The sequence below is a fragment of the Temnothorax americanus genome, unplaced genomic scaffold, assembly GCF_048541705.1.
Source record: "Temnothorax americanus isolate GAGA-0224 unplaced genomic scaffold, ASM4854170v1 Scaffold7, whole genome shotgun sequence".
NCBI classification, from domain to species: Eukaryota; Metazoa; Arthropoda; class Insecta; order Hymenoptera; family Formicidae; genus Temnothorax; species Temnothorax americanus.
Window position 1 is genome coordinate 1,191,779 of NW_027509792.1, and position 13,805 is coordinate 1,205,583.

The 13,805-nt window shown below is 38.9% G+C and overlaps 1 protein-coding gene across 7 annotated transcripts in view; it reads right to left on the reverse strand.

The window, feature by feature from the left end:
• Window positions 1-13,805, reverse strand: part of LOC143906306 (uncharacterized) — a 219,933-nt gene that overhangs the window by 88,160 nt on the left and 117,968 nt on the right. For all 7 annotated transcript variants that reach the window (XM_077422312.1, XM_077422308.1, XM_077422310.1 and 4 more), the window contains one exon: window positions 12,985-13,101. In XM_077422312.1, the coding sequence (XP_077278438.1) occupies window positions 12,985-13,101 (117 nt within the window). The remainder of the gene's footprint in view (window positions 1-12,984; window positions 13,102-13,805) is intronic.

Below are 13,805 nucleotides of genomic sequence, written 5' to 3' on the forward strand. Positions count from 1 at the left end.
AGAAATGTAATCATAAGTTAAACAAATCTAGAAATGTATTCACAAGTTAAACAAATTAAAAACTCAAGAGGTTCATTCCTAGGTACCATCCAAATCTGCCAAATCCGCAGCGAGATTACCGAATATTCGTTTTTATCGTATTCGTTTTTCGATCCTACCCGAACACATATATTGCGACCACTTTCGCAAATGTACCTCGAGGCTTCGTCAGCGAATACATCGTTTCCCAAAATATCAGAAAAGTTACATTCAACCGAGGAAAGCAGAAAATTACAAATTTGACGCTCGATAGCCTCTTCCGAAGATCCTACGAAGTTATCCTTTGTCAATCGCGATCGTAGGGCAGCGCGAATCCTGGAAATTTCTATAATTTTGACTTTTCGATCGCAGGTGCATATACGACACGCAATTACGTTACGACATGCTGTAGGTCTACACACTCTACCTATAATTGTTTCGCGGATGAGTGTCATCGTGACGCTATTGGTGAAAACTACATTGCTCCGGAAAGTTTCGGGAGTTCGCTCATTTGTGCGTGGCAATGCCTACGTATACATAGGTATGTGCATACAACACCCAGGTATCGATGTCGCGTTTATTAGTTCGCCATCCAATGCACCGACGAGGGAAGCGGATCGTGGCTTGTACCGCCGCCGGCGCCGGCGCGACCGGACTCAATTCCGTGCGGAGATCAAATATCTGCCGAGCAAACGTGCCGGCCGGAACTCGTCGTCACGAGTGACGCTGATGAAGTTTACCGCGAGGCACGTTTAATCTGAATTCCGACGTTGGCGTTGCCTCGAAAGCCGCGCGATTAACAAGTACGCTAGGCTGGGCCTTACGGGTCGTTAACGTCGATAACTCACGGCGCAAGACGTGATTATGTGTCAAGCGGGAACATTAGGCAGGCCACGGTATATATATGCGAGCGGGGCTTACGGAAATACAACCGATGAAACGCGGTCGACAGGTGAATGTCGAAAATCGCTCTCGCGACTCGTAAATCCAATTCGCCGATGCGATTAATGCCGAAAGTGCATGACTGTAACGCGTTAATTACGGGCTTTGCCTTTTGCGCTGTTTTCGATCCCGGAGATTTGTCGAAGTTTTCGACGACGCGGGCACAATTCCCCGCCATCATCGCCCCGACCGGCGTTCATACGCACAAAGAGGATTAATTCCGATATAGTACGTGCGTATAATTTGCGATACGACATCCAATCGTTAAGGATTAACAATCGTATAAAGCTTTTGCTGATGCAATAATACTCTTTCACATTTTATGTGCGCACGTATACGAGCATATTTACGTATATCTATATTGCATCATAATGTTTCACTGTTAATTAAAAAGTACCAGAAATCAACATAATTCATAATTCTTAAATAGCACGATTCATTGCACATTGCAAAAATAAACTATATGAGCGCATGTAGAAACATAGCTAATTGAATTGAATCCTGTTATGTGATATTGATGACGATATTTAATATTTTCTGCTGTGTGCGCGTAAAAATAGATTGGTAAATCTTTTAAGCTTTGACATAATAATGGGCAGTAATTTATTAAAGTTTCTCTTGCAAGCCTCGACATAATAATAGGCAGTTATTTATCAAAGTTTTTCGACAAATACCTCGATAAAATTATATAATGCGTTTAAGCTTCTTAACAAATATCGGGCGCGTTTAACGTTTAAATGCTTTTTATATTAAGATATATATTTTAATTAAATGTCTTTATTAAGATATACCTTAATTAATTTCTTTTCGTAAAGGCAATATCGTATTTGTTTTATAATGCGTGAAACTACCATAGCAATAGGTAAAATGGAATTAGCTCCCGACTGTCAAGACAGTTTTTGCAATGCCACGCCGAGGCAGGCGCAGGTTCCCGTTTAAAATGAATAACAAATGGGGACTTTCTACTGCTTAATTCCCGTAGCTTAATTAAACGGAAGGGAGAAAAGAAAAGGCAAAGAAATTCGTCGGAACAAAATTGGGTCGGCGGACGAGGGAGAGCGCAAAAGCGGCTAAACGTTTGAAAATGGTAATCGTCGCAGTCTGTGTATACAGAACTGGAACATCGTGAAAAGGGGTGGCCGAAAGGCGAAAGGTCAAAGGTCAAAGGCGAAATGTGTTTAGGCAACGCTGCGTGTCAAAGGGGGAAATTAGTTTTCGGATAAGAGGATCAAAAGAGAACGAACTTTGTTGTTGTCAAAGTTAATATCGCACTCATTTGTGCAAGTATTAGATTTCGGAAAGTGTATAGAAGCTATAATTATATCAATGGATACACAAATTATTCTCTATGGATACTTACGTGCAGTTCGACGGGAATTTCGCCGAAGTTATAATTACAGCGCGAAAAGTGATGTCTGCGGATTAATATTTGCTAAAATTACAACGTCGCGCGCGGCATGTCATTTTCGTGACTATTTTTCACGCTCTGTTTTTAGCCCCGGGTTCGTTCGTTAGTTTAACTGACATTCGCTTTCGGGAATTTCAACTTTCCCGTGGTATCTACGAGGAGCGAGGGAACGACGTGGCCCGCGTACCGCGATGCAATTTTCTGCCTTGCGTTTCCACCGCCATCGATTGCCATTGTGGGGCAAACTTTCGGGGCCTAGTTTCGTCAGAAATACAAGTCTCCCCGATCAAACATTTTACACACCTTTCCTCGTCTCGTCGTTCCCTGCGGTAGACGCGATCGTTATTGCACCGGGCTTTATTCAGGCTTTATCTTGCCTCCAGGTGAAATTCGGCTGATTTGCATTCGGCGGGCGGCAAAGGGCGGCATGGGGTTGATTCGGTTTTAATTCGCAGGAGTAAAAGATTACGCGTGATAAACGACCATTGTTCTTCCTCGTGAAAAATCTCGTTTTCAGCAAGAAAAGCCTTCTCGTGTTCCTGGAGGTCTAAACGTTGTGTTTTAACGGTGGGGACGCGGTCGAACGGTTGAGTCTCGAATAAACTAGCTCGACTAAACTGCAATGGCTAAATTGTACCGGCGTACATTTTTTAAATCTTAAATTTTGCATTAACCCAGTAACACACGTGTGTGTGTGTGTGTGTTGATGCATGTAAATACCGAAAGCGAGCGGCAGCGCGGTAATGCGACGATAAAGATCGTTGTTTTGTGGGCACAAAAGCGGCTAGAAAGCATGATATCGAGCCAAACCGCGTGCGAATGAGATACCGCGGTGTATAGTAAGTCTCGCATTTAACAAACAATTAGCCATTTAGCCGTAATGATCGATAAGCGCGGGGCACGACACCGGGGATTTGTTCACGCAGAATTTGACTCTTATCGATGCACCGGTGCTGCAGGTCGGCCATTTGAGAATGGCGTGTATATACGAAATTCGATTCTTATCGCTAGAACTATCTGCACGGTTGACCGGCAGGTCCAGGCTAATTCGATGATGCGCAATTACGTACGGCGTTACACCGGGGGCGACGGTCCACGCGAAAGGGCTGCGTTACCTTCGGAAATACGGTAGCGACGCGATTAATCATTTTCGTAGCGGAAGTGGCCGTGTCATTGACGGTAATAATATGCGTGACCAATCAATTGCTTAACGTTCGGGAAAATAATACGCCATATCGTATTTTACGCGCTATGCTTCTTCACAAATAACCAATTAGACAACGCGCGATTCATTGCGCGCGTAACGATACGCTAATTATTCAAACTTTGTATGACGTACGATATAACGATATCTCATGTAGTTCTATTAAACATAGAAACAAAAAATGCATAACAAATATCTGTTAACTTTCTAATTGTCCAAAATTTTGTGTATGGCAATATTTAATTCTTTGCGAGAGAACTCTAAAAGTACGATACCATATGCAATTATCATTATAAAATCAACTTATTAAAAAGGCAATTGCATCGAAAAAAGAATTGCAAACAGATGAAAATAGAAGACTATTTATAACGTAACAGCCGTGCCGAATGTCGTGTCATACTTATCATGTATATATCTATGTATAATACGAACAAATTGACTATTTATTTATAAAATTTGCATTTTTTCCCCCAGAAACAATTATTCAACTGACAGTTTGCTTACAGCGTTCAAACGTTCGCAACAAATCGAGAATATTTTGCGTGTGACAGATTTGACGTATAGAGGATACTTAACACTTTCACGCGAATTAAGGTCAGCAGGTTGTTCTCGGCAAGAGCGAGTGCAGTGGGACTGCCGGTGTCCGTAACAAGACTGCTAATGCGTGTCGTTAACATTAATCGCTATGGTCCTGTAATTTGCGTACTCCACATTCACTTCATCCTCATCCGCGCACGCGCGCAATTCCCTTTTGCCTTCCGTTCTTCTATCTTACGTGAAGCCGGAAGAGCAACGATGTTACGGAATAGCACGAGTAATTTTCATAATGAGGTGTTGACTAACAGTTCTACTTTCCTAATGTAGGTGTTTCATCTCGTGACACCTTGCCACAGGTGCGCGAAAGTGTTTATACGAAAATTCAATCTCCTACTGTTGCAGTGCATTTTATTTATTATTAAGACGAGAAAAAAGTGTTTCTTCATTTAAATAGAATATTGTTTATCATGTGTATGTGAGAGAATAAATTCATAATACTCAATATAATAATTAAATTTTCAGACAAATAAAGAATTTTTCTTTATATCCAACGTTTGGATCATATCGTTATAGATATAAATACAGATAATAGAACGTGAGACTAAACAGAGACTAAAAATATTCGTTGTTAGCTTTATAAGCTTATCTAGTGAGATATTATCGCGGGATATTTTCCTACGCCTGCTAACAAAGATCTTTATCAATGAGCGATGCTTAAAATATTAGCGTGCTTCTCTACATCTCAGCGTGTCCCCTTATAAGTAAATCCTTTTTTATCGCGCGAGATCCGTTCGACATAAATTGTCGACTTATACTAATGGGTTAATAAAATATTCATCTTGCGCCGACGAATAAATCGCGCACGTGTGGATCGCGTGGGATATGCCGCCATCGCGTTGTACTCGGCTACCAGAAAGTACCCCAGGGTGCTCTCACCCCACGCCTCGTACGTAGGATTCGAAACCGATATTGCGCGGGCTTATCTTGCCCCTCCCCCCCCCATCCCACCGGAGTCGATGAGCGCGCACAGCTATCCCGAGGGAGTTCTGACGGGAAATTATCTCGAAAAATGTATCCCCGGCTTCGCGAGGAAAAGAGAGGGTGACTCGGGTCCGACTCGAGCAGACAGATTGCCGGAATCAGATTCGAGGTTCTTTCTTTCCGTCTTCCTATACGCTACGAGATATCCGCCCCCGTGGCACTCGATAAAACTAATCTGCTAATCGATACCCACCGGGAAAGGATAACGAACCTAATTTTTCTTTGCGATTAAGCCGGATCGGTTACGTCAGTCCAATTCCTCGCGCGGTAACCTCTCATTCGTCGCAAATAGAATCTTATGTCTTGAACGATGGGAAATGATCGTCTGCTTGCAAGAGTGTTATTTTCATGAAAACGCATACTATTCGACGAAGCGATATTGCACAAAGGCACGGCGAAGACGTAAAATAAAATATCGTATGTCTATGAAATTGGGACTACCACGGCCGCGGCTTGTGTAAGCAAGATTTTACCAGTAACGCGTAATATCATAATTGTTACAATCGTATATCTTCCCCCCCTCTCTCTCTCTCTCTCTCTTTTTTACTTCCATTATTTATATAGGGTTGTTTCACGTCTTTCCTCGCGACAGGTTCAGCAATTCGGAGCTGCAGACGTGGCACAAGCCCGCATCCATTCAATCAGGGTTGCAGTCTGACAAGGGTATAAAGAGAAAGAGTGGGCTTACGCGCAAAATCGAAAGCACAGTTCGACGGATATGGAAGACGTCTCTGTCTTCCCGTCTTTTTTGTTTCACCCGCAGCTAAGGCACGATAGGCTTTCTCCGCAGTCTCTCTCTCAAGGGTTCCACGCACGATCTGTCTTTCATTTCTTCAGTCTAGTGGAAAGGTTCGTGCTATACTCCAATTTTCTGTATTGACTGTGAAGTGGTTTTTTTGTAACGATCGCCTATGTCCTTTAAATATCTCTTATGTAATTATATTTAAAAAAGTAACTTGAGAAAAAGAGATTTTATTAATTTCTACTTACTACTTTAAATAACAATCATCGAACAAAATTAGAAAGCAAAAAGTGTTCTTCAGTCTTATTTGTACTGAATCTTCAATTAATATATAATTATAATTGTAAGATATATAAATTTACAAGCAATAAGACACAGAATTATTTTGGATCAAAGAACTGCTATTTACAAATGAATGCATCGCTGTTAGCCGCAAAAATGTTACGTCCTTCCCTCTTACACACATAATAATAATAATAAAGAAATAAAAAGTATTTGTAAAAATAAAAAATAACTGACAACAGTACTGGCATATATGCAGACAAATCTATATTCTAATCAATCTAATCTATATTCTAATTGGCCTAATTTGCCGATAAAATAGAAGATGAATAAAAAATTACAGTAAATATTTTAGTACAAGATTCCGGAATATATGTGTTAATTTATATATAGTATGAATAATTTAAATAAAAGAAATTTGAGTAAGATATATTTAAACAATTCAGAAAGTAACACGTAGACTATTTTATTCGCTTTTAAAAAGAAAAGAAAGTTCTTTGCTGTTGGTCTTCTACTTCACCTTTCTAGATAGCGTTTTTGTTCCGACTACTAGCTGTAGGGGTAGCTTCTGGTTAATTGTAGGTAGACCGAAAGATTTCCAAGTAATTCTATATATATGCGGTGATGTTCCAATTTATTATTTGACGTACGACGTACGAGTTCTTCGTTCAGATTTTCTACTTATGGCTTCTCGCCAACGTCTCTCTCTCTTTCTTTGTTGTAAGATAATCCTAATGTTGTCTGTTCGGATGTATTACACTCCATGTTTAATAACATAATAAAACAATTTCCGATAATAAAATTTTCAGAAACAATCTTTGGAAAACAAAAGAATATATTTTTCACGAGACACACAATCGTGATTTATCGTTTGAGAGAAATTGAAGATCTCCTGCCGTCTGACATTCCTGCTCCGCTCGTGGTATCCTAAAAGCAATTCGATCGATGGTACCTAAAAGAAAAGCGCTTTTCCCGACGGATAAAACTCCAATCTATCGGATATTATTCTTTTCGCGAAAATGATATTTCGATAGGACCCGTATTGTTCTCCTTCGTGAAGCTGCACACTCTCTAAGGAAGCTACTTTGAAATAAACATACGAACTCCATTTCTTCGCCCGGAGACATTTTTCTACGAAGATGCCTTTTATATAGAGAAAGAGAAAGAACGGGAGAGAAAGAGAAAGAGGTCGACGAATAATGGCAGGCTATAAAAAAAGGTGGGCGCAAAGCCTTTCCTGTCTTTTCATTCACCTAATGGATCGCATAAGGCATGCCGTTGCCAGAGGTCGTTCCTTTTTGTCAAGATATCGATTTTATTGTCGACCGGCTAAGTTTCGCGGAAGTTCGAGGCGGCTCCCGTGGCGGCGTGAAACGAACCGAAAATTAGGATGGCAAGACTTAAGCCGCCTGGAAATGCCGCGAACTCAGAAAAGAGTGCGCCCGTCCTTTGGTGTTCGATGGCCGTCCAACTAAATTGACTTGCGGTTACGTGATTGAACATCAAATACGGTTTGACGTGACTGTATGATGTTGCGAACGGCGACAACCTCGAAGCAGATAATAGCAAAAATTAGAGCTACTAATTTAATAAACTAATTTCGTCACGAGTAAAGGCACCTCTCCGCATTACTCCATCAAAAGTGAATTAATTTGCATGTAAATTAGAAGTTGTGAAAGAAAGGATTGATGCTCCGGCATAAGCAAGCAGGAACATCTAAAACATATAATTATGCAGATTGTCAAAGTGCACGAACAGTACACGCCTCAAACTTTCTATGCAGATCGCAAAAGTAAATCGCAAACACTTTTAATTGCAAAAGCATCGTTATCGCTTGCCCTCGTCTCAACACATAATTCATTTCATTGTGAGATGTACATTAAGTTTCGGCGGAAAGCTTTTCTACATCGTTGAAGCTTTACAACAAGCCAAAATTCGACTAAAGCTGAAACGAGTATCCAATTTAACGGTCGTCGAAGTAAACTGGAAACGCGGCTTTGTAGTTTAGTATCTTCGCGGTGGTAAATAGCGATTGCAATAAACTTTCGTCAGAGAGAGTTTCAAGAGAAAGAGATACAGGAAGGATATGCAAACATGCGCTCTCAAAACGTAGTACGCTAGAGACTTGATGTAAACTTGCCATGAAGACAAGAATTGTCCAAAATTCAGTAGTAATCTCATCGTCGGTTACGCTTAATTTACTTCAACCCTCTCGCATGCGACTGTGCGCAGCATCGTTGCTGCTGCGAGCATTGTCAAATTTTCTATGACAAATTCTGCAGGTTCATTATTACGGTATACACAAATAGAAGATAAATAGCTGCCGGCGGGGAATTTTATTCCATGCACTAGTTTAATTTTCATCTCTCGCGTTTTAAAATAATACCGCAAACTCGGTCATACAATAAATTCATCGATTCTGTGCGCGCGTACGAAGATCGTAAGGTCTTATAATTTCATTGTAATAATGTTAATAACGGCAAGAAAATTAGCAATATTGCACTTAATACTTACAATATGCAGTTGCACACACAAAGTATATTAAATGTATTTAATAGATATATTTCGGTAAAATACCTGCGGTTAGATATTCCGGTAAAATCCCAGATCTAGATCATGGTTGTCCAAAATTACAAAATATAATATATACTGTGACATATATGTGTGATTCACCATGTCCAAGAAATGATATTAATTATAAGATCGTATGTCAAAGTTATTAAATTAAGAGTAAACAATATCTATAATAATAGTCCGCGAAAGAATATACCATATATTAATCGCGAATTGTGCTACTACAAAATTAACAAACTTATAGGTACTTCGTGTTAAATCTTTCACCTTTGTTACGTTTTTAATTATGAAAATATTTTATAGTATATGGACACATAAAATTATTTTAAAAAATATTTTTAAGGGGATGTTGCAACGTTTATAATAATGTGTAAATAAAAGTTCAACAACTTTTGGAATCAACGTCGTTGAACTTTTATTTATACATTATTATAAATGTTTCACAATATACTCTTAAAAATCTTTTTTAAAATAATTTTGTAAAATTCTGTTTATTATGTATCACTATATAAAATTTTTTGTAAACAAATCAGCTTCACGGATCACTGCTTGCTTCATTTGCTTATTGTTAGTTGCTACTAACAAATAAGCAAGAGAAGTAAGCAGTGATCCGTGCAGCCGATTTCTATATAAAAAACATTTTAGTGATACACAATAAACAAAACTTTACTAACACTGTGAATGTACAAACGTGGATAGTTTGTTCAATATTTCTGTTGTATATTTCGTTATTTTTGTTTCATATTCCATTTCAAAAAAAGAAAAAAAGATTTTCGAATAAATCTGACATATTGGTAAAAGAAAAATATAAGCGAGGCAAACGAGTATTTCTCGTACTTTCCTCACGAGAGCACTCCCGTTGCGCGATAAACCGAGATCGTATATTGACCTTATTACGGTTTATATCCTGCGTGGACAACGGCCGTAGTTTAAAGTGCATTATGCAATATGTTGAAACATAACAGACAAAGTTTCTGTCCGTATTCCGCGTATGAGCCGCGTATTATCGGTTGAATAATTCAGTCCATTTCAATGTTTCACGGTGACGTAAAAGGACGTAGTTATGGAAATGAGCGCGTTGAAATTTCATGGGAATCCGATTATTGCCTCGAATTCGGCTGGATACGTGTCGTTACTTTACAGCCGACGCAGTGAAAAATATTATGCGACGTTTCGCGTGCATTGTGTACTTTCGAGGATCCCATCCGACGAAATTTTCGTCGCAGCTCGTTAATTTAACCAATTAAGCGGCACTGTAGGAAATTTTCAGCCAGAAAATTCATGAAAAATTTGTCGCCCCATTTTATATCACTGCGCACGCTTAGTCGTCCGTATAAGTTTCGCTTCTTCTCATTTCTTTTTCATTTCGATTCGTCTGCGAGAAAATTTTTGACTATCATAATTATATCATTGTCTTCGTCTGTGATAATAAAAACAACTATTCGACAAAATGTTATTTCTGTTTCTCTTTTTTCTCGACCAATCCATAGACATATCCTGTTTAATTTCTTATTGAGATATAAATATCGCGCATCACGACTCATAGATTTTCGTTTGTTGTTAAGTTTCCTAGATATTTTCATATAAGAAGTTGCCACACGGGCGGAGAAGTTAAACGCCATAAATCATTTCTTGACACATTTATGCCAGTCGCGTGCGACGGGTTTGCCACATTACACTCAACTTCTCAACTTATATAAATTTCATACCAACCAAGCCGCTTTCGGAGCCTTCGCTGAGAAAGTGCCGAGTAATAACACGAAAGACATTTCCGGGTCAAAAGTTACTCTCGATAGTGACTTCTTCCGAATTCTCTTATTCTTCTACCGTTATGTAACATATATCGTACAAATAATCATACTTTCTCTTGTACGCGTGTGGCAAATATAAACTTAATTAATTAGATATTAATGTGTATATAAAGAAGAGAGAAAAAAGGTTTAACTCCTGCTAGCTAAAAACGAATTATTTCTCTGCAAAATGACGTTTCACTATGAATTACGTTAGCATGCACGTTTTATCAATTTTATACGCTCATCGAGTTTTATTTTAATGCTATTTTTGATACAATTATTATCTTATCTACGTTGCTGCATTCGCATGTAATTTATGGAAACAATTTGTGATAGAAATCAAGCGCGATTTCCCCACAAAATTATTGAACATCATATTGGACGATGAAATTACTTTTAGAACCGACTAACAGAATTAAATTTTACGCCACGTTAATCTTGCGAGTCTCTCGAATTTCAATGTGTGCGTGTGATAGATAGTGAAAATCTATAAAATTAACTGTTTTCGAAGATATGTACGTGTTTGTCAAATACGGTTTTCGCGTGATACTCGCTGCACGTTTATTTAGACTCGTCTCTTTCGAGTAGATCATCAAAACCCTTCGCTGAAACATCTTCGGAGAATCTATCGCCGCGATCAAAGAAATGAGTTGCGTGGCAAACTGCTGATGTTTTATGTATATACGCAGATCTTAGTTGACGACGCGCAGCCACTGATTTCGCCATAAATATTTAATGAGCAGTTCGTAACGAAGCTTCTCGTTGTCCGACAGAATTCGCTTTTTTTGGACGCGCCAATTAAGAAACATAAATAATGGAGGCGCCGCGCGGAGAGCCGCGCGAGAATTTACCTACGGACGAATTTGCAACTTTTCCATCATTTACCGACTCCCGTGAGGCCCAACAATATGTACCAATCAATTATTTAGATTTTTCGGTGCTCTCAGACGACCGCCATAACAATTCACCTCGACTGCGAAGCAGATGAAAATTTTACGGATCGCTCGCATTAATTGCCTGTTTTTATAATTCCAATTATTTATATTTGATTATCGACGCGATAAATACGAGAAAACGAAATAATTGGTTCAAAAATTAATCCCAAATTACAATGTTGCAAACACACACGTATGAAATCATAAAATGTTGACATCCTCCGCCAGATAACATCCATTAAATAAATAAATAAATCGATGTAATACATTTCATCAAACGTAACAATTAATTTGCATTTCATTTCCATTGATGCTCGTAACGTTTCGGAGCACATCAACCATGAATAGCTATATTAATTTCACGTTATTACTTCTCTACGGTAGTTTCAGCGTAATTAAATACGGTTACGTGGCGAGCACGACGTCAAGAAAGTTAATTTAAAAAATAATTCTCGCCTTCGCAGTAAACAGAGGAAACCCCATTTCATTTTATCAAAGGTAAATCAATTTGCATTTAAATTAAACTCTTCTCAGAAGCTGATGTTCAAGTACAAACGGCGGATAAAGCGAGAGCCGGGCTACTTATTGATAATGGAAATTACTTTTTATAAGGTGCGAATCGTGTAAATACTCTGCGCCACGTCGTTTGTGAGCTTTTGCTCTTTATCCAAAATTATCGAAATCAGTCCGATTTATTACGATACCTACCTATAGGACGAGAAAAACTTTTGCGAAAATACGGAGATTCGAGAACGCGAATTCTCTCCGATATCAGTGCCTAATGGTATTTAAGAGTAAAATTCGATGTATATACGAGCGTTACTGGTGCACGTTCGGGTAACTCGAATCGGGCAACGACTTGGGATAGTAAGAAGCACTTAGCTCAGGACGTGTTCCTATTTCGTAATGCTGTTGGAATTCTACCTATCCTTCTGCCGTCCGTCCTCGTCTTTCGTTCTCAATAGCGCTACTGACGGTAACTCGCGCAGTAACATTAAATCGACTTTACGCACTCGCAATTCATCTGGAACACAATGGTTCTGTACAAAACGTGCGAAAAAAGAAATCGGCGAAACCTTTTTGGCGACAATGCAGATAGGTATTTATATGTATTCAATCGTCCTTACTGAAATCTTATATTTCCAGAAAGCTAAAGAGAAAATTGTGTCCTATATAAAAATATTTGTATACGCAACTTCGGCAAGATAAATAATCTTTACGGATTTACTTGGCGAAAACAGATAATCTTTAAGATCGTTCCTATTTACGATGTTATTTGAAACATTAAAGTACCATTACAAATGCTTTGAATATGTTCCAAATTTTATACGTATATAAAATAGAAAAGTCTTCTGTTAAGAAGATATTTTATTATAACGCGAAGCGTAATTAATGGTAATTGATGCAGTTCGTTCGAGTGAAGTAATTATTGCTTTTAACTTAGCGAAGTGACAATGCAAAAACCGTTCGCGCTGACTGAAATAAAGCGATAAAGGTACTGTACTCACTGCATATGTAGAATCGCCATCGGCTTGTCCGAAAAGAGAACGACCGGTCGGTCGAAGCGTTGGTTGCGACCGCAAACGCGAGCACTGCCCTCGAGTTGAAGCCAACCGCCCTCGCACCTGTAACAGAAAGATAAAATCTCTCCAGTAGCTGTCCATTAGCTCTGGGCGCACGAACTGATACTTCCTTTCCTGTCGTTAACTAATTAATTTCGACAATTTACGATCCGACTGTCCCATAGCACTACGTAGAATTGTTAACTCACTCTGAGCGCGAACGTTGTGAAATTCTCCTCGCCGAGCATTGCAACGAGTTGAATTTTATGTCGTAGAGTTTTAAGAAACATGCATATTTTACTGTGAAGTCGGGTAAGAATTTTCTGTTCGCTGTTATCTCCGAGTCGGAATATTTAAATTACTTTCGAGGGCATCGCCTTCCTCAGGGTAGAAATCCTTTATCTCGCATATTTATTGTGGGCTGTCTTTGCATTTATTACAATCGAGTATTAAAATTTTGTCTTGTTGATCCTGGATCCGCGAAATTCTCAATCTCTTGACGACAAGAAAAGGGAAAGCCTTTCATTTTGAGATCGTTTACTTTACAAAGTGGCATCTACGCTCAACTCCAGTATACGTGCTTTGAATTTGATTTTATTCTCCGTGATGTTAAGACCTGTACTTGCTATTCCAGATTGAATTTGGTAGGAATCGTATTTTGAATCCAATATGTGCGAAGTTTAATGTTAACTAAGTTTCGCCACGTACAATACGAGTTTCGCTTTGCTTAAATTAGATTGTGTAAAGTAAAATTGAATTTGGGTTCC